The sequence below is a fragment of the Rhinoraja longicauda genome, chromosome 23 (genome assembly GCF_053455715.1).
Source record: "Rhinoraja longicauda isolate Sanriku21f chromosome 23, sRhiLon1.1, whole genome shotgun sequence".
NCBI lineage: Eukaryota > Metazoa > Chordata > Chondrichthyes > Rajiformes > Arhynchobatidae > Rhinoraja > Rhinoraja longicauda.
This window is the reverse complement of record NC_135975.1, coordinates 31,840,424-31,862,405: the sequence shown is the minus strand read 5'-3', so window position 1 is coordinate 31,862,405 and position 21,982 is coordinate 31,840,424. Positions and strand designations below refer to the sequence as shown.

Here is a 21,982-nt window from a genome sequence, read left to right as displayed (position 1 = left end):
GTGTGTGTGTCTGTGTGTGGCTATATCTGCGTGTATCTTGCATATATGTGTGTGTGTGTGTGTGTTTGTGCAGGTTTATGTGTGTGTATGTGTGCATGTGACTATGTGTGTGTGTGTGTGTGTGTGTGTTTGTGCGGGTTTATGTGTGTGTATTTGTGTCTGTGTGTTTCTGCGTGTGTCTCTGTGTGTGTCTGTACGTGTTAGAGTGTACTTGTGTGAGTGTGTGTGTGTGTGTGTGTGTGTCTGTGTGCATGTGTGTTTTTATGTGTTTGTGTATACTTGTGTCTGTGTGCTTCTGCATGTGTCAACGGGTCAGGCTCATCTGTGGAATTACGTAAAGGTACGTCCTTTTATTCTGAGGCTGTGCCCTCTGGTCCTAGACTCTCCCACTAGTGGAAACATCCTCTCCACATCCACTCTATCCCGGCATTTCACTATTCGGTAAGTTTCAATGAGATCCCTCCCCTCGTCCTTCTAAACCCCAGCGAGCACAGGCCCAGTGCCGACAAACGCCGTCGTATGTTAATCCAATCATTCCTGGGATCATTCTCATAAGCCTCCTCGGGTCCCTCTCCAGAGCCTGCACACCCTACCTCAGATATGGGGCTCAAAGCTGCTCACAATGCTCCAAATGCGGTCTGACCAGTGCCTTATACATCCAGGGTCACATCCCTGTTTTAGTATTCTACCTCTCCCAAAATAGATGCGAGCATTGCATTTGCCTTCCTTACTACCGATTCGACTTGCAGATGACTTTAGGAATCCTGCACCAGCACTTCGAAGTCCCTTTTGCATCCCCAATTTCTAAATTCTCCCCCCCATTTAGAAAATAGCCTATGTCTTCATTCCAACTACCAAATTGCATGACTCCACACCGCAGAAACTTTTGAGATCTCTCACCTCTCTAAATTATTTAGCTGCACCATCAAGGATTTGTATCTCTGTGACTCCATATCAAAGAATATGTCTGCATTGAATGTAACTTGTTTTATAAGCTAGGAGCTCTCTATCACATCGATCAACATTGAGCAGCTAAGCAAATGTACATTCAGGCCATGACAATAGACAATAGGTGCTGGAGGAGGCCATTCGGCCCTTCGAGCCAGCACCACCATTCAGTGTGATCATGGCTGATCATTCTCAATCAGTACCCCGTTCCTTCCTTCTCCCCATACCTCCTGACTCCGTTATCTTTAAGAGCTCTATTTAGCTCTTTGCCTCCACTGCCTTCTGAGGCAGAGAATTCCACCGATTTACAACTCTCTGACTGAAAAGGTTTTTCCTCATCTCCGTTCTAAATGGCCTACCCCTTATTCTTAAACTGTGGCCCCTGGTTCTGGACTCCCCCAACATTGGGAACATGTTTCCTGCCTCTAACGTGTCCAACCCCTTAATAATCTTATATGTTTCAATAAGATCCCCTCTCATCCTTCTAAATTACTCAAGGACTGACTCCAGATTCAGAGACAGTTTCTTCCCAGCTGTTATCAGGCAACTGAACCATCCCATTACCAACTAGAGAGAGGCCCTGACCTTCCATCTACCTCATTGGAGACCCTTGGACTATCCTTAATCGGACTTCATTGGACTTTACCTTGCACTAAACATTATTACCCTTTATCCTGTATCTGTAAACTGTGGCTGGCTTGATTGTAATCACTGTACCTCAATGCACGTGACAGTAATAAACTAAACCAAATTAAACTAACCTATTTGTGCAAGATCTCATGGATTGCTTTCTCCCCACTCTGTCCAAATAGTTTCGCTTAATTTAGTTTAATTTTGGGGTACAGTGAAAAGCTTTTGCTGCGTACTATCCTGTCAGCAGAAAGACTATACATGACTACAGTGTAGTCATCAGTGTACAGATACAGTCTAAAGGGAATAAGCACAGCTTAGCACAGTTTCTTCTCTGGGAGGGCAGCGAGCATCATGGGACCGATGAAAACATAACGTACCTCGGTAGACGTGCAATGATAAACTAAACTAAAACCAAACTCCTCAGGCTGGCAATCAAATACAGAGTTCACAAGTTCACAAGCTATAGGAGAAGAATCAGGCCATTCGGCCCATCGAGTCCACTCCGCCATTCAATCATGGCTGATCCCTGCCTCCAAATCCCATTCTCCTGCCCGTCTCCCCATAACCCCTGACACCCGTTCTAGTCAAGAATATATTTATCCCGTCCTTAAAAATATCCATCGACGGCCTCCACAGCCTTCGGTGGCAATGATTTCCGCAGATTCACCGCCCCCCCTGACTAAAAAAATTAGTCATCTCCTCCCCAAAGGAACGTCCTTTAATTCTGAGGCTGTGACCTCTGGTCCTAGTCTCTCCCACCAGTGGAAACATCCTCTCCACATCCACCCGTTCTAGTCAAGAATTTGTCTATCCCGGCTGTAAAAATATCCACTGACTGGCAATAGTTGCAATAGTTCTTGCAATTAATCTGGTGATGCTCCGTTACCATTTGGGTTCTCCCGGCCTCTTCTGCCCTCAAGATGTACTCGTCTTTTTGTCTCACTTTCAATCAAAAGCAAGCTGTGACTTCCCAACCCACCCCGAGCCATGGAACAAGTTCATTCCGAACGCATTCTGGAAAGCCGGGAGCTTGCAGGAGTCAAAGACACTAGCGTTGGAAGCTTTGCCACCTCAATAAGATTGTTTGATTTCCCAGTGGTGTGACATTTACCTTGGCAGTGGCTGATCACACAAGCTGTACCAGAAAGCCCTCTTCTCTGCCTGTAGAACAGTTTTTTTTACCAAACCACAGCCAAGCTATGCATCCAATTAAGTTGCCTAGGATGCAGAAAAGATTCACGAGGATGTCACCAGAACTGGTGGGCTTGGCTTAGTTAAGTTTAATTTATTACGAGGTACAGTGAAAAGCTTTTGTTGCGTGCTAACCTGTCAGTGGTAAGACAATAAGGCGGTCACGGTGGCGCAGCGGTAGAGTTGCTGCCTTACAGCGAATGCAGCGCCGGAGACCCAGGTTCGATCCTGACTACGGGTGCTGTCTGTACGGAGTTTGTACGTTCTCCCCGTGACCTGCGTGGGTTTTCTCCGAGATCTTCGGCTTCCTCCCACACTCCAAAGACGTATAGATCGGTAGGTTAATTGGCTGGGCAAATGTAAAAATTGTCCCTAGTGGGTGTAGGATAGCGTTAGTGTGCGGGGATCGCTGGTCGGCGCAGACCCGGAGGGCCGAAGGGCCTGTTTCCGCGCTGTATCTCTAAACTAAACTAAAATACATGATTACAATCGAGCCAGTCACGGTGTATAGATACATGATAAGGAAATAACAGTTAGAGGAAGGTAAAGCCTGTAAAGTCCGATCAAGGATAGTCCGAGGGTCACCAATGAGGTAGATAGTAGTTCAGCACTGCTCCCTGGTTGTGGTAGGATGGTTCAGTCGCCTGATAACAGCTGGGAAGAAACTGTCCCTGAATCTGGAGGTGTGCGTTCTCACACTTCTATACATTTCGCCCGATGGGAGAGGGGAGAAGAGGAAGTGGCCAGAGTTATCAATTCGATGGATATGGTATACATAGATTTTAGTGAAACGTTTGATAACGTACCCGTGGTAGGCTGATGCAGAAGATTAAGTTGCACAGGAGAAAGATTAACTTGGGATGACTATGGATTCAGAACCGGCTTGCTGAGAGAAGACAGAGGGTTGTGGTGGAAGAACGGTATTCAGGCTGGAGGCCCGTGACCAGTGGAGTTCCGCAGGGATCTGCGCTGGGACCTCTGCTGTTTGTGGAACGTGTCAATGTAAACAGGTTGCGTAGTAACTTCGCAGATGACACCGAGATCGCTGGGGTCACAGACTGTGAAGAAGGCTGTCAAAGTTTACAGCGGGATATAGCTCAGCTACAGAAATGGGTGGAGAAATGTCAGACGGAGTTTAATCTCAGCAGATGTGAGGTGCTGCACTTCGGGAGATCAAATTCACTGGAGTTTAGAAGGATGAGAGGGGATCTTATCGAGATGTATAAAAGTATAAAAGCACTGGACAAGCTAGATGCAGGAAAAATGTTCCCAATGCTGGGGGAGTCCAGAACCAGGGGCCACACAGTCTAAGAATAAAGGATGGAGTTTCTGCCAAACATCAGAAGGAATTCTGGATTTCAAAAACCCAATTTCTTTTCTCAGAATAAAGGAGGAGGCCATTTAAAACTGAGGTGAGAAGGAACTTTTTCACCCAGAGAGTTGTGAATTTGTGGAATTCTCTGCCACAGAAGGCAGTGGAGGCCAATTCACTGGATGAATTTAAAAGAGAGTTAGATAGAGCTCCAGGGGCTAGTGGAATCAAGGGATATGGGGAGAAGGCAGGCACGGGTCACTGATTGTAGATGATCAGCCATGATCACTATGAATGGCGGTGCTGGCTCGAAGGTCCGAATGGCCTCCTCCTGCACCTATTTTCTATGTTTCTATGCAAGTGGAAAATGTACAATTCATGGCAAGACTCCTAACAGCATTGATGTACAGAGGGATCTTGTGGTCCAAGTCCATAACTCCCTCAAAGCGGCAACACAGGTAGACAGAGTGGTAAAGAAGGTGTGTGGTGGGCTTGCTCTCAGAGGTCGGAGCATTGACGATCAGGGTTAGGAAGTCACGATGCAGCTTTATCGGACTTTGGTTGGGCACATGTTGTTTGTAGTTCTGGTGACACCCCATTAAGGGAAGGATGTGAAGGCTTTGGAAAGGGTGCAGAAGAGGCTTATCGGAATGACGCCTGGGTTAGAGTGTATTAGCTACAGGGGCGAGGTTGGCCAGGCTTGGAGTATTTTCACTGAAGTGTTGGAGGTTCAGTGTGTAAAATCACGAGCGCAGAGATAGGTTGGACAGCCTTCACCTTTTTCCCATGTTGCCAGGGGTGGTGGTGAGGTAGAAATGCCAGTGGTGTTTGAGAAGGCAGGAGAATGGGGTTATCATATCATATCATATATATACAGCCGGAAACAGGCCTTTTCGGCCCACCAAGTCCGTGCCGCCCAGCGATCCCCGTACATTAACACTATCCTACACCCACTAGGGACAATTTTTACATTTACCCAGCCAATTAACCTACATACCTGTACGTCTTTGGAGTGTGGGAGGAAACCGAAGATCTCGGAGAAAACCCACGCAGGTCACGGGGAGAACGTACAAACTCCTTACAGTGCAGCACCCGTAGTCAGGATCGAACCTGAGTCTCCGGCGCTGCATTCGCTGTAAAGCAGCAACTCTACCGCTGCGCTACCGTGCCGCCCTCCGGGTTGAGAGGGAGGTTGGACACGAAGGGCCGAATGGCCTAATTGTGCTCCAAGGTGACGTATGAATGTCACCTGCTCCTTTTATCCAGAGACGCTGCCTGACCCGTTGAGTTCCCCCAGCATTTTGTGGCTTCAAGAGAGAGTTAGATTTAGCTCTTAGGGCTAAGGGAATCAAGGGATACGGGGAGAAAGCAGGAACGGGGTACTGGTTTGAGAGGATCATGTTGAATAATCGTGGCGGTGCTGGCTCGAAGGGCCAAATGGCCTACTCCTGCACCTATTTTCCTATGTTTCCATGTTTCTATCTAATCATTCCTCCCTCCCTCTCTCTCTCTCTCTCTCTCTCTCTCTCTCTCTCTCCCTCCCTCCCTCCCTCCCTCCCTCCCTCCCTCCCTCCCTCCCTCCCTCCCTCCCTCCCTCCCTCCCTCCCTCCCTCCCTCCCTCCCTCCCTCCCTCCCTCCCTCCCTCCCTCCCTCCTCCCTCCCTCCCTCCCTCCCTCCCTCCCTCCCTCCCTCCCTCCCTCCCTCCCTCCCTCCCTCCCTCCCTCCCTCCCTCCCTCCCTCTCTCTCTCTCTCTCCCTCCTCTCCCTCCCTCCCTCCCTCTCCCTCCCTCCCTCTCCCTCCTTTCCCTCTCTCTCCCACCCTCTCCCTCCCTCTCCCTCTCTCTCCCTCCCTCCCTCTCTCCCTCCCTCTCCCCTCCCTCTCCCTCTCTCTCCCTCTCTCTGCGGGTGGCAGGGACCCCCGAGAGCCTGGCGGAGAAGGAGCGGCAGCTGATGGCGATGATCAACCAGCTGACCAGCCTACGGGAGCAGCTGCTGGCGGCGCACGACGAGCAGAAGAAGCTGGCGGCCTCGCAGATGGAGAAGCAGCGGCAGCAAATGGAGCTGGCCAAGCAACAGCAGGAACAAGTGAGTGCAACTCCGGGGTGGGGGGTCGGGGGGGGCACGTCAACCAGCCCGTCCACAGCCAGGGGGAGTCTAAGACCCACCCTCGGCGTCGTACTAGTCTCACTGTCATTCTGTTTGAGTTTCACTGTCTGTATAACGCGTCATCACCTCGCCCACAGCCAACAATGGACCATTGTGGGCTCCACTTTCCTCGATCGGCGTTACTTTTTTGCCTCTCTTTCATTCATTTGTTCTGTATCTCTCCATATATCACCGTCTGCATCTCTCACTTCCCTTTCCTCAATTCTCAGTCTGAAGAAGGGCCTCGACCCGAAACATCACCTGTCCCTTCTCTCCAGAGATGCTGCCTGTCCCGCTGAGTTGCTCCAGCATCTTGTGTCTATCTACCATTTGCCAGCGAAGGGCCACAGTTAACAGGGGCCACAGTCCGATGGCAAACTTTTCAAACAATCCATACTTTCACAAATGGATGGATAGCTCATGGGTCACATGGATAGGTCAGGTTTAGAGGGATATGGGCCAAACGCGGGCAGGTGGGATTCAGCATAGATGGGGCATGTTGGGCGGCGTGGGCAAGTTGGGCCAAAGGGCCTGTTTCCACACTGAAAGACTATGACTCTATGAGGTGGGACGAGTGTAGATGGGGCATGTTGGTCAGCGTGGGCAAGTTGGGCCAGAGGGCCTGTTTCCACACTGTAAGACTCTGACTCTATAACGTGGGACTAGTGTAGATGGGGCATACTTGGCCAAGTATGTGCAGATACAGGGAATGTGCCTTGGTGCTCCGCTCACAAATGACAACACAAACATACAGTTAACAATTAAGAATAAAGCATAACCACATCAAAACAATAAGGACACAACATTATTGACCTGTATGTACTCATGTTGGGCAGCCTGGGCAAATTGGGCCGGAGAGCTTGTTTCCACGCTGTAAGACTATGACTCTATGACTCTCTAGGGTGGAACTAGTGCAGATGGGGCATGTTGGTCAGCTGGTGGGCAAGTCGGGCCGAAGGGCCTGTTTCCATGCTGTTGACTCTATGAGTGGAGTGAGCCTTTTTTTTCCACTGAGTGCTGTGTGAACTAACTGTACGGCCTACATGGACACAGCAAGTACCAGCAAAAATGGCAAGGAGTGAGCTGGAGGTAACAGCTCACATCTTTGGTGTGAACTGTAATGGCATAAAAAGCATCAGGACTGTGAAAACCAATTGGCCTTTCTTCACACCTCACGGACTGTTGATTAAATCCGACACTCTTTGCCTTCAGGGCGATTCACTTGGATGCCTGATGTGGAACTCTGTATATCCAGGTAGCTTTCACCTCAGTTTGTGTTGGGGTGTATCGGGGAGCAAAGTAGTGCCTAGAGCGGGCAGTTTCACAATGGTTCAGAGCGCACATCTAGTACGGTGTGAGAAACAAAATGTAATAAATCTGCCTTTAATTAAATCAAAGATATAGACAATACCGTGTAGGAAAGAACTGCAGATGGCTGGTTTAAATCGAAGGTACTCACAAAATGCTGGGGTAACTCAGCGGGACAGGCGGCATCTCTGGAGAGAAGGAATGGGTGACGTTTTGGGTCGAGACCCTTCTTCAGACTGATTCGTTAATCTGTTGATTTAGCTCTCAGTCTGATTCAAAATGCCATCGATTCCTTTTCTCCAGAGATGCCACCCTGACCCGCTGAGTTACTCCAGCGTTTTGTGTCTATCTTTGATTTAGTTTTAGTTTTTTAGTTTTAGTGATACGGTGGAAACAGGCCCATTGGCCCATCGAGTCCACACCGAACAACAATCACCCCGTTCTCCAGTTCTATCCTATTCACTCAGGACAATTTTTCAGAAGCCAATTAACCTAGGTTGCCGAAAACTGCCCCCTTTTGGAATATGGGGGGAAACCGGAGCACCTGGAGAAAACCCAGGGGGGTCACAGGGGAATGACCAAACACAATAGACAATAGGTGCAGGAGGAGGCCATTCGGCCCTTCGACCCAGCACCGCCATTCAATGTGATCATGGCTGATCATTCTCAATCAGTACCCCGTTTCTGCCTTCTCCTCATACCCCCTGACTCCGCAATCCTTAAGAGCTCTATCTAGCTCTCTCTTGAATGCATTCAGAGAATTGGCCTCCACTGCCTTCCTTCTTCAAGAAACATCACCCATTTCATCCCCAGAGATGCTGCCTGTCCCGTTGAGCTACTCCAGCATTTTGTGCCTACCTTCAATATAGACAATACCATTGCTTCCTGCTTTCTCATGTTTAGTTTAGTTTGGTCTACTTTAGAGATACAGCACGGAAACAGTCCCTTCGGCCCACCGAGTCCGCGCCGACCAGCGATCGCCGCGCACTAACACGATACCACACACCACTAGGGACAATTTGCAGTTACACCAAGCCAATTAACCTGCAAATCTGTACGTCTACAGAGCGTGGGAGTAAACCAAAGATCTCGGAGAAAAGCATCACACAGGTCATGGGGAGAACGTACAAACCCCCTACAGGCAGCACCCATAGTCTGGGTAGCAACTCTACCGCTGCGCCACCGTGCCAGCCTATTGTTGCCGATCAAGGCTACAAGGAACACAGTTAGTTCAAGGAAGTGACACTTTGGTAAAAGATGAAGGCACAATTATTGTACGGCACAGTGGTGCAGCGGTAAAGCTACTGCCTCCTCATAGTGCCACAGACTCGCTGGAGTTTAGAGGGACGAGGGGGGAACCTAGTTGAAACTTACCGAATAGTGAAAAGACCTGGATAGAGTGGATGTGGAGAGGATGTTTCTACTAGTGGGCGAGTCCAGGACCAGAGGCCACAGCCTCAGAGTAAAAGGACGTACCTTTAGAAAGGAGATGTGGAGGAATTTCTTGAGTCAGAGGGTGGTGAATCAGTGGAATTCGTTGCCACAGGCGGCTGTGGAGGCCAAGTCAGTGGATATTTTTAAGGCGGAGATAGATAGATTCTTGATTTGTACGGGTGTCAGGGGGTGATGGGGAGAAGGCAGGAGAATGGGATTGAGAGAGAAAGATAGATCAGCCATGATTGAATGGCGGAGTAGACTTGATGGGCCGAATGGTCCAATTCTGTTCCTCTAAGATAAGAACGTATGAATCCGAGTTCGATCCTGTCTTCGGGTGCTGTCCGTACGGAGTTTGTACGTTTTTCACCCCGTGACCGCGTGGGTTTCCTCCAGGTGCTGCGGTTTCTCCCCGCCCGGAGAAAACCCACACAGTCACAGGGGAGAACATGCAAACTCTGCACAGACAGCACCCGCGGTCAGAATCGAACCTGGGTCTCTGACGTTGTAAGGCAGCAGCTCCACCCGCTGCATCACCATGCCCGTCCCACAGTTGCCTGTGAATATATATTCTTTAAAATTAACACGGATTTATCTTAATTCTGCTACATGAAAACAACTCGCCTTCCCAGTGATAAAAACATGCCACAGGTGACTTGTTTAAAAAAACAGTCAAAGTCCAAAGTCTTTTGTCCTGATAGATAATAAATTATTGACCCTAATAATAAGGAATTGGCTTCCTATCACACACCGCCATTCATCGTACATATGCATATGTCAAAGGTTTGTTATTAGTAAGAGCACAATTTACGAGCTCGTTCATTTGCCTGTTTTCTATTTTAATTGTGCTGTATTTAAAAGGCAGTCTTACCTTGAAATAATCAGCTGTAATCTGCAGCAAAGCAAAAAATTGGGATGAGTGTAACAACAGTGCTGGTAAACAATAAAATCACTTCATTTAATTAGCATTGTGTCACTTCACTTTGTATCTTTTGGTCGGCTCGGCAGCTTTTGTTCCTGATGAACTAGCAATCAACTTCTGAATTGCAATCTGCCAGCAAGTCAGAACTGTGCACTGCAACTAATCTTCCAGTGTAGCTGATTGTTAGTCTAATTAAGTTGTATTTCCAGTCTAATTTGTGCGATGTTTTCGAACATGATGCCTGCGAGCTGCTGCCTCACAGCGCCAGAAACTCGGTTTGGATGCTGACCTCGTGTCTGTCTGTGCGCGGAGTTTGCACACTCTGCCTGTGACCGCGTGGGTTTCCCACGGGTGCTCCGGTTTCCTCACGCATCCCAAAGACGCGCGGGTTTGTAGGTTAGTTGGCCCTCTGTAGATTGCTCCCAGTGTGTGGAATACGGATGTGGTAATGGGATCATTGTTAAAACTAGTGTGAGCGGGTGATCGATGGCCAACATGGTTCTCCATTCAATGGTTGGTTCAATGGTGCTTTTTCTGTCACATGTGCGAAGTGCCAACACAGTGAAAGTCTTTTTCTTACAAACTGTCCAGTAGAGTATTGCCAAACCCCCACTCCTCAATTAGCAAGTGTACAGAAATAGTCTACTAGGCCTGCATGCAGGATGCACCTAGGTTTTGGCACCGTTTTCAACGTTCATGGTCCAGTTCCTATAAAGGCCCTGTTTCCAAGCTGTATCTTCCAATGCATTCAATCAATTTAACATAGACCTGTGGTGGGTTAAACGATGTCCCGATAAGGTCACCACTTTGGCCTGGAGAGGGCACATAGTTCGTTGACATGGGCCTAGACACAGGAAATGGCAACCCCTGATAGTTTATAAGTTTGCAGGTGAAGGGAAGAAAGACCAGGTGTGTAGGAAGGGACTGCATGCAGGTGCTGGTTTAAAACCGAAGATAGACACAGAATGCTGGAGTAACTCAGCGGGACAGGCAGCATCTCTGAAGAGAAGGAATGGGTGACGTTTCGGGTCGAGACCCTTCTTCAGACGAGTTAGGGAAAAGGGGAATCGAGAGATAGAGATGATGATGTAGAGAGATAAAGAACAATGAATGAAAGATATGCAAAAAATGTCACAATGATAAAGGGAACAGGCCATGGTTGGCTGTTTGTTGGGTGAAAACGAGAAGCTGGTGCGACTTGGGTGGGGGGGGATGGAGAGAGAGGGAATGTTGGGGTTACTTGGAGTTAGAGAAATCAATATTTATACCACTGGGCTGTAAACTGCCCAAGCGAAATATGAAAGATCAGGTATTCATTTCTGGGTCAAGCTTTCCATCCACTCTGGATCTTGGCAGCAGAAAGTCTGACTTCTCTCCATGTGCTGTCTGCCAACTCAACTCAAGGCATTGGCCATTTTGGACTGAGATGAGGAAAAACTTTTTCACTCAGAGAGTTGTGAATCTGTGGAATTCTCTGCCACAGAAGGCAGTGGAGGCCAATTCTCTGAATGTCTTCAGGAGAGAGTTAGATTTAGCTCGTAGGGCTAAAGGAATCAAGGGATATGGGGAGAAAGCAGGAAAGGGGCACTGATTTTGGATCAGCCATGATCATATTGAATGGCGGTGGTGCTGGCTCGGAGGGCAGAATGGCCTCCTCCTGCACCTATTTTTTATGTTTCAATATTTCTAACTGCTGCCTTTGTTGTGGGGCAAGCAATAGAAGTGGCGGAGTGCATCGCAGTGGGTAGAGGAACTAGAGTAAACAAAACACTGGAGTAACTCAGCGGGACAGGCAGCATCTCTGGAGTAAACAGGATGGAGCCCGGATTAGAAGGTGTTACCTATGTGGAGAGATTGGACAAACTTGGATTGTTTGGGGCCTGCGTGATCTAAGCGGGACCCGTGGTGGTGGTAGGGGGGGGGTGGGAGAAAGAGGGGGCCGCCTGAGGCCATGTGTGGCTGCAGGCCTGGATCGCTGCTGTGAGAAGATAAGACTCCACTAAGAACTTTTGAAACATTGTTGGCATCAGAAACGTGCCCACTCATATAGAGCTTATCTGATCTCGTAGAGGTGTACAAAGCCATGAGTGGAATAGTTCGGGTAGACGCACAAGAATCTCTTGCCCAGAGTAGGGGAATCTGGAATCAGAGTGCATGGGTTTAAGGTGAGGGGGGAAAGATTTAATAGGAACCTGAAGGGTAATTTTTTCACACAGAAGGTGGTGGGCATATGGAACGAGCTGCTGCAGGAGGTAGTTGAGGCTGGGACTATCGCAACGTTTAACAAACATTTAGACAGGTACATGGATAGGCCAAACGCAGGCAGGTGGGACGAGTGTAGATGGGACATGCTGGCCGGTGTGGGCATGTTGGGCAGAAGGGCCTGTTTCCACACTCTATCACTCTATGACTCTATGAGTCTATGAGTCTTTGTGTACTGCCTCGGTGAAGTCTGCTGTATGATTTCACCAGATTGTTTGCAAAAACAAAGAATGTCGCAGTACCTTGGTGCATGTGTCAATAAAGTACCACTGACATCATCATCGTTCCGTCTGCCTCAGTCTGAAGAAAGGGCCCCAACCTGAATCGTCACCAATCCATGTTCTCCAGAGATGCTGCGTGACCCGCCGAGTTCCTCCAGCACTTTGTGCCTTTTTTTTTGTAAAACCAGTGCCTGCGCTTCCTTGTTTGTCCACCAGACTAAAGCACTTTGCGGTTGTCTCAAGATTTCAGCATCTGCAGTTCCTTGTGTCTACCTGGAAGCAAACAGAGGTGGGGGTGGGATAAAGAAGGAAAAGTGTGATGGAGTATTGTTGCACAGCGATGTGTTTGCTTTTTATTCAATGCTAAAGCATCCTCATTCCATTCTCTCCCACAGATAGCAAGGCAACAACAGCAGCTGTTACAACAACAACACAAGATCAACCTCCTTCAGCAACAGATCCAGGTCAGAACGCCCACTCTTTGTCTTACTTTGTTATCAATGCCTTGCTTTAATCTCCAGTCCACAAGAACATTCATTAGAAACCTCAGTAAATGTGTGTGTGTGTGTGTTCGTATGTGTGTGTATGCATGTACAAGTGTGTATGTTTGTACGTCCGTGTATGTATGTGTGTGTGTGCGTGTGGCTGTGTGTGTGTGATGATGTACCTATGTAGGTGAGTATGTATGTGTGTATTTGTACGTTCGTGTATGCACGTGTGTGTGAGAGTGTGCATGCATGTTGTACTTGTGTGCGTGTGTGTGTGTGTGTACACGTGCAAGTGTTGGTGTCTGTGTATATGTATGTGTGTATACGTGTGTGTGACTGCATGTGTATGCGTGCATGTGAGTGCGTGTGTGTGTGTGTGTGTGTATGCGTGCGTGCGTGTGCGTATGTGTGCGTGCGTGTGTGCGTGCGTGCGCATGTGTGTGTGCGTGCGTGTGTGCGTGTGCGTGTGTGTGTTGGGTGTTGTGGCAGTAGGGTTGGTGTGGAGGTAAAGGAGGTTGCAGTCTCATGAGATCACCCTAGGCCAGAATATCTTTTGCATCATTTGAAACTGCGGTAATTTCTTGCATTTATTGCGACGGCTCGCCCTGCAGCGGATGAGTGCTGGGCGCAGTGTGGGGCTGGGCCCAGGTTGTTGTGTGGGGATGAGTGCTGGGTGCAGTGTGGGGCCTGGGCCTGGGTGCAGTGTGGGCCTGGGCGCAGTGTGGGCCTGGGCGCAGTGTGGGCCTGGGCGCAGTGTGGGCCTGGGCGCAGTGTGGGCCTGGGCGCAGTGTGGGCCTGGGCGCAGTGTGGGCCTGGGCGCAGTGTGGGCCTGGGCGCAGTGTGGGCCTGGGCGCAGTGTGGGCCTGGGCGCAGTGTGGGTCTGGGCGCAGTGTGGGTCTGGGCGCAGTGTGGGCCTGGGCCCAGGTTGTTGTGTGGGGATGCGTGCTGGGCGCAGTGTGGGGCTGGGCCTGGGCCCAGGTTGTTGTGTGGGGCTGGGCCCAGGTTGTTGTGTGGGGCTGGGCCCAGGTTGTTGTGTGAGGATGAGTGCTGGGCACAATGTGGGGCCTGGACCCAGGTTGTTCTCCCTGCAGCTGCAGTGGACTTTATCGCAACCATCGTCCTGACCCGCAGTGTCTCTTCACCTCTGTTCGAGGTATGTCCTCAACCTTGGCCTGCCAAGACTGGCCACTGAACCGTGAGCAGGGGTGGTGTAAAGCTGTAGAGCCTTGGTGAGACCACCTCTGGAGAAATGTGGATAGCTTTTAAATTAAAATTAAAATTAAATTAAAATTAAAATCGTCGAAAACATTAGCGACGCAGTGGTGCTGGTTTCCGACGGGCACGGTGATGGACGCCCCACACATCTCTGTCCTCCACACAGCTGGCCAGCTCCTCCTTTGTCTCCACATGTGCGTCTTCCATCAACGTCTTCAGCATGGTCTTGTTTGGTGGTCCCGGGTTCCGCCTTCCATGGGTGGGCTCCCACAGCACAACCTTGTTTGCTGGTGTTTCTGGGTGGTGGTGGCTGTGACCAGCGAGTCTCATCCTTCTCCACCTGATCTTCTCGGTCAGAGGTGGAATCTCCCAGTAGAGCTGGGCGTTGGTGGTGTGGTCCCCCCAGCTGACACGTTGAACTTTTCTGAGCATTCGGGTGTAGACACCATCGAGAGACTTGGACAGTGCTCGAGTGAAAGTCCATGCCCCACACCCGTACAATAATATTGTCTCCACAGTTGCATGGAAGAATTGGGGCCCCCTTATCTCAAAGAAATAGTATGCTTGACTCAGAGGGAGCAATGAAGATTCGCCACAGAGGGGAGATTGAGTAGACAATGCCTGTATTCGCCAGAGTTGAGAGGAAAAAGATGATCTTAGAGCGATAGAGTTATAGAGCATTACAGCAAGGAAACAGGTACTTCAGCCCAACTTGCCCCTGCCGGCCAACATGTCCAGTCTATACCAGTCCCACCTGCCTGCCTTTGGCCCATATCCCTCTCAGCCTGTTGACCAAATGATAAGGACAGCACAGTGTCACGGCTGGTAGAGCCACTGGTCACAGCGCCAGAGACCCTGGGTCGATCTTGGGCCGTGACCTCGGGTGCTGTCCGTGCGTGGAGTTTGCACGTTCACCCAGTTAACGTGTGGGTTTCCTCCGGGTGCTCTGGTTTCCACCAACAACCTAAAAACACGTGGGTTTGTAGGCTATTTAGCCCTCTGCAAATTGCTCCTCGTGTGCAGGGGGTGGATGAGAAAGTGGGATGACACAGAAAACTTGGGTGAACGGGTGGTTAGCATGGACTCGGTGGGCCAAAGAGCCTGTTGCCATGCTGTACATAGGACAGTCAAAACCTTTCTGCAAGAGACTAAAGGGCAGGTGAGAGGGGCAGATTTTTAAAGGAGACAAGTGGACCCGTTGGGCCCAAACCTCTCCCCCTCCCCCCTCCCCTCCCCTCCTCTCCCTCCCCCCTCCCACTCCCCTCTCCCCCTCCCTCCCCCTTCCCCCTCCCCCTCCCTTCCGCTGAGTTACTCCAGCATTTTGTGTCTACCTTCCTAGTACTATCCTAGGGATAATTTACAATTTCTGACAAGCGAATTAACCTACAAACCTGCACGTCTTTGGAGTCTGAGAGGAAACCCCACACGCAGGTCACGGGGAGAACGTACAAACTCCGTACATACAGCACTTGTAGTCAGAATCGAACCTGGGTCTTCGGCGCTGTATGGCAGCAACTCTACCGCTGCGCCACCGAGCCGCCCACCAAGATGTACAGAGCAGGTTTCCTGCACAGAGAGTGGTGGGTGTCTGGGCTGGTGTTGGAGACAGATTTGACAGTGGCGTTTAAGAGGCATTGTGGACAGGCACATCGATATATGCATGGGTTTGGATATGGTTCGCGTGCAGGCAGAGGAGATGAATTGAACTTGGGCACCATTTCCAGCATGGGGAGAGTGGGCCGAAGGGCCCGTTCGTGTGCTGTACTGTTAAATGTATACGTTGCCTTCCTGTTAGTATTTGTGGGCACTCGCTGCCTGTGTGGAGAAGACTGAAATGGAGAAGCTGGGAGCTGTGTTAGACTGAGAGGCCGTTGCAGTAAATCATCCTGGTTGCAGCAGCAGCTGTTTCCATAAGAGTTGAAATGTTGACTCACATTATTCACTGAAGCAGTCCCAGCTCGAGAAAATACAAGCCAGCGTTTCCCATGACTTTGCAACCTTTGCCCAAACAACCGAGATCTCTCTCAGCGCTGTGACACAACAATTGTTTCTCTCAGAAGTCTCTCTCCACAGTAGATGTCCTATCACTTACCGCACTGGGACCCCACCCAGTGCCTGCACACAAATCCCTGGGAACCCAACGCACCGCACCGGCGCGGAGAGCAACAAGCCCTGGCTCTGGCGCAGGGAGGAGCCCCCAGATATGCTGGCTCAAACCGTAGACGGGCACAAAGTGCTGGAGTAACTCAGCGGGTCAGGCGGCATCCGTGGAGGGGAGGAATGGGTGACGTCTCGGGGCGAGACCCTACTTTCAGACTGAGGAGAGTCACGGGAAAGGGAAACGAGAGATACGGATGATGCCTTTCCTTGATCATCATTACTTTTTGTAATCAGTCTGAAGAAGGGTCTCGACCCGAAACGTCACCCATTCCTTCTGTCCTGAGATGCTGCCTGACTCGCTGAGTTACTCCAGCATTTTGTGAATAAATTACTTTTTGCATATCTTTCATTAATTTGTCCTACATTTGTCTTTCTTTTCATTCATTTGTCCTATATCTCTCTGCCTCAGAAGGTTGTGGAGGCCAATTCTCTGGATGCTTTCAAGAGAGAGTTAGATAGAGCTCTTAATGATAGCGGGGTCAAAGGATATGGGGAGAGGGCAGGGACAGGGTACTGATTGTGGATGATCAGCCATGATCACATTGAATGGCGGTGCTGGCTCGAAGGGCCGAATGGCCTACTTCTGCACCTAATGTCTATTTATTGTCTATATTACTACCTATATCTCTAAATCTATAATCTATATATCTTGAAGAAGGGTCTCGACCCAAAACGTCGCCTACTCCTTTTCTCCAGAGATACTGCCTGACCCGCTGAGTTGCTTCAGTTTTTTGTGTCTGAACTCTGGTCCTTGTGGAGTTTCAAAGGTTCAAAGGGTACTTTATTGTCACGTGTACCAATTAAGGTTCAGTGATACTCGATTTACCATACGGCCAACTAAAAAAAGCAACAAGACACACAACGACATAAAAGTTAACATAAACATCCACCCCAGCGGATTCTCCACATTCCTCACATTCCTCACTGTGATGGAAGGCAATGAAGTCCAATCTTCTTCACTCTTTATTCTCCCATGGTCGGGGCAGTCGAACCATCCGTCGGGGCGATCAAAGTTCCCGCAGCCGGCGGTCGAAGCCCCGCGTCGGGGCGATCGAAGCACTCGCGGCTTGGAGCTCCCGAAGTCGGTCCCTAACCAGGGACTGCCAGCTCCACGGAATAGAATCACGGAGTCACAGAGTCACACAGTCACCCACCACGGAAACAGGCCCTTTGGCCCAACTAGCCCTTCCTGACCGAGATGCCCCATCCCTTCTGGGTGCTCCGCTCTCCTCCCGTATCACCAAGACGGGCGGGTTTGTAGGTTAATTGACCCTCTGTAAATTGCCCCTAATCACTGAGTCATATGGCACAGAAACAGGCCCTTTGGCCCTATTCATCCATGCCAGCCAAGATCCCCCATCTATGCTAGTCCCACTTCATTAGGTCATAAGGAATCGGAGTAGAATTAGGCCTTCTGGCCCATCAAGTCTACTCCGCCATTCAATCATGGCTGATCTATCTATCCCTCCTAACCCCATTCTTGAATTCCCCAGCCTGAACTCCTGTCATCACACATCGAAAAGCATCCCACTTTCCAGATGTCCCTTTGCCCGCAAACAACCTACTCCAACTTTAGTAAGTCCCTGTCTGATACCATCAAATTTGGCCTTGCCCCAACTCAGCATTTTATCCCCTGGGCCCGCCCTATCTTTATTCACAACTATTTTAAAATTGTGTGGCTTACTTTGCATGCAAAAGAAAGAACTAGCCTGCAGTTATATGCGGTGCTTTCAAAATTCAAGTCAAGTCATGAAGAATTGATTGTCATGTGTGCAAGTACAGTGAGGTGGTGTTTCAGTGAAAGCCTTTCTTGCAATGGCAGAGTGTCAAGGGTTGTGCAGAGAATGTGGGGGAATGGAATTAGGAGGTGCGAGATCAGCCTTGATTGAATGGCAGAGTAGCACTGATGGGCCGAATGGCCCAATTCTACTCCTACACCTTGCGAGCTTGTCAAACTTGTGAACAGGCATGTGGACTCAGACGCACACAACACATAACGTATAAATGACACATAAATTCAACAAGACGGTGAAAAGCCTCACAGCGCCAGAGACCCGGGTTTGATCCTCACTCTGGGGGCTGTCAGCACGGAGTTTGCACGCTCTCCCTATGACCACGCGGGGTTTCTCCGGGTGCTTCGGTTTCCTCCCGCATCCCAGAGACGTGCGGGTTTGTCGGTTAGTTGACCTCGGTGTGTAGGATAGAACAGGTTGAGGGGTGATCGCTGGTCGTCACGGACTCGGTGGGCTGTTTCCACGCTGTATCTCTTAAACCAAGAAACTAAAATCGATGCATCAGTGTGAAATGCAATTGGAAAGCAAGTCCATGGTGGTGCAAGAGGCTGTCCACGATGTCCCGAAGTGGCTTTAGGGCTGTGCGGGTCGGTTCATGAACCTGGTAGTTTGTAGAACGTAGCCGTTCCTGAACCTGGTGGTTTGGGACTTCAGGTCTTCTGTTCCTCCTGCCGCCTTCTTCAGACGTTTTCAATGGTGGAAAATGCTCTGCCTGTGATGACTGCACTGGGCTGACTAAATCTGGATCATCTCAAGGTGTTATACAACCAAGGATGTAGTCTAGTTTAGTTTAGTTTCAGCTCAGTTTAGTTCAGTGTAGTTTAGTTTAGTTTAGCCGCTAGATTTATCCAGAATATGGGAAAAGTGATAGTTAACTCCCACAGACAGCAATGACATTAATCGGTGAGAATCTAGGAACTGCAGATGTTGTAAAACACAAAGTGCCGGGTAGCTCAGTGGGTCAGGCAGCATCCGAGGAGGGAATGGGCAGGTAATGTTTCGGGTCAGGACGTGCCTTCCATCCCCCCTGCAGATGAACTCATCGAGGTGTACAAAATCACGAGAGGAATAGATCGGGTAAATGCACAGTCTTTTGCCCAGAGTAAGGGAATCGAGAACCAGAGGACATAGGTTTAAGGTGAGGGGGGACATCTTTAATACGGACCTGAGGGGTAACTTTTTTACATAAAGGGTGGTGGGTGTATGGAACGAGCTGCCGGAGGAGGTAGTTGAGGCAGGCACTAGCATAACATTTAAGGAACCTTTGCCCAGGTACATGGATAGGACAGGTTTAGAGGGATATGGGCCAAACGCAGGCAGGTGAGACTCGTGTAGACGGGACATGTTGGTCGGCATGGGCAAGCAGGGCCCAGTTTCCACGCTGTTTGACTCTGTGACTCTATGCTGCCTGAGCCGCTGAGTTACTCCAGCACTTTGTGTTTTGCATGAGATGATCATTTTTGGGTAGTATTTGTGGAACTCTATTTTGGAAGTTCTGCATTGCCTATTTAGCACTTTGAACATGCTGGCAATGTAAAGCTATCGAAGCTACTTCCTTCTGTATAAATCCAAGAGATTCAAAGCCTTGCCACTCCATGTAGTTGACATTTCCATCATAACACCTGATACAATTTGGAAGCTGAAGGCATAGGATTCGAACCTGGGTAATGTGCTGACATATCTCACCCTCGGCAGCAACGAAACTCAAGAATCTTTAATGCTTTGGCAACTCTTGAAGTTCCTCGGATGGATTTACGCAGCATCTAAATTCATGGCATTGATCCAGATTCAGGGACAGTTTCTTCCCAGCTGTTATCAGGCAACACAAGATGCTGGAGTAACTCAGCGGCTCAGGCAGCTTCGAGCCACAGAGTCATACAGCATGGAAACAGGGCCTTTAGGCCCAACTTGCCCACACCAACCAACATGCCCCATGTGCACTTGTCCATGCCAACCAACAAGTCCCACTTGCCTGCACCTGGCCAGAACCCTCTAAACCTGTCCAATCAAGGACTAAATCGTGGTCCTAAGCTACCATCTACCTCATTCAGCACAGAGTTTGTACGTTCTCCCCCTGACCTGCGTGGGTTTTCTCCGGGATCTCCGGTTTTCCCCCACACTCCAAAGACGTACAGGTTTGTAGGCTAATTGGCGTGATAAAATTGTAAATTGTCGCTAGTGTGTGTAGGATAGTGTGAGTGTGCGGGGATCGCTGGTCGGTGCGGACTTGGTGGGCTGAAGGGTCTCATTCCATACTGTATCTCTAAACTAAACTAAACTAAACTAAACATTGGAGACCCTCGGACCACCTTTATTTGTACTTTTCTGGACTTTATCTTGCACAAAAAATGTTATTCCCTTCACCCTGTATCTGTACACTGCGGATGACTCAATGGTAATAGACAATAGACAGCAGGTGCAGGAGGAGGCCATTTGGCCCTTCGAGCCAGCACCGCCATTCAATAGCTGATCATCCACAATCAGTACCCCGTTCCTGCCCTCTCCCCATACCCCCTGACTCCGCTATCATTAAGAGCTTCATCTAACTCTCTCTTGAAATCATGTATTGTCTTTCCGCTGACTGGTTAGCACATGACAAAATACGGCACGGTGGCGCAGCGGTAGAGTTGCTGCCTTACAGCGAATGCAGCGCCGGAGACTCAGGTTCGATCCTGACTACGGGCGCCGTCCGTACGGAGTTCTCCCCGTGACCTGCGTGGGTTTTCTCCGAGATCTTCGGTTTCCTCCCACACTCCAAAGACGTACAGGTTTGTAGGTTAATTGACTGGGTAAATGTAAAAATTGTCCCTAGTGTGTGTAGGATAGTGTTAGTGTGCGGGGATCGCTGGGCGGCGCGGACTCGGTGGGCCGAAGGGACTGTTTCCGCGCTGTATCTCTAAATCTAAAAAAAAGCTTTTCACTGTACGTCGGTACACGTGACAATAAGCGAAACCTAAATTGGCAGGCATAAGAAGGATACATTGCTCCTTGTTATCTCTTGTTCTGGACTTGACCTTGGGATAACTCGAGGCAACTAGTCAACGATTCGGCTAATCGTTCGCAAGACATAGGCACATTTCAGCAGGCATATTTTCAAGCATCAGAGAGATCTCGCTGCCATCGATTTCAAATGAGGCCTTTTATAGCTCAGTGGGGTTTGTTTTGTTCTCAAAACTATTTTTAGTTGGGAAACTGGAGGATGGTAGCAGTGAGATATTGTGAGACATTTATTGCAGAAATATGATTTCGGTTCTGCTTTTTTTGTGAGCTGCATAGGTTTTGAACACGAGCGTGTGTGCGTGTGCGTGTGCGTGTGTGTGTGTGTGTGTTGCGCATCGGAAAAAAGCCGTGGGTTGGGTTCGAGTTCGGCAGTGAGTGGCTTTTGTGAAAAACCGATGTTGCACTGATTTGGAAACACAATGAAGAACAGAAATTATGATGAAACTCTTTAGCAACTATTGAGAGTTAAAGCAGATTCGCTTTAGTTGAATTGAAAGATGTAGTGTGGAAACAGGCCCTTTGACCCATTAGGCAGGCCTATGCTGACCATCGACCACACATTCACACTAATTCTATGTTTTGCATCCACTCCTTGTGGATCGATGGTTGGCGTGGACTGGGTGGGCCGGGGGGGCTTTCTCCATGCTGGATCTCAAAACAAAGAATTCTGGACGATCATTGTGTTTGTGTATGTGTGTGTGTGTGCACGTGTGTGTGTGTGTGTGTGTGTGTGTGTGTGTGTGTGTGTGTGTGTGTGTGTGTGTGTGTGTGTGTGTGTGTGTGTGTGTGTGTTGTATTGTATGTTCAGGTTCGTATTTGTAAGTGTACATGTGTGTGTGCGTGTGCGTGTGTGTGTGTGTGTGTGTTGTATGTTCAGATTCGTATTTGTAAGTGTACGTGTGTGTGTGTGTGTGTGTGTGTGTGTGTGCGTGTGTGTGTTGTATGTTCAGG

General features: G+C 49.4%; 1 protein-coding gene across 5 annotated transcripts in view; it reads left to right on the top strand.

The window, feature by feature from the left end:
* sox5 (SRY-box transcription factor 5) overlaps nt 1-21,982 on the top strand; it is a 278,595-nt gene that overhangs the window by 121,435 nt on the left and 135,178 nt on the right. For all 5 annotated transcript variants that reach the window (XM_078420000.1, XM_078420002.1, XM_078419999.1 and 2 more), the window contains exons 5-6: nt 5,996-6,168; nt 12,771-12,839. In XM_078420000.1, the coding sequence (XP_078276126.1) occupies nt 5,996-6,168; nt 12,771-12,839 (242 nt within the window). The remainder of the gene's footprint in view (nt 1-5,995; nt 6,169-12,770; nt 12,840-21,982) is intronic.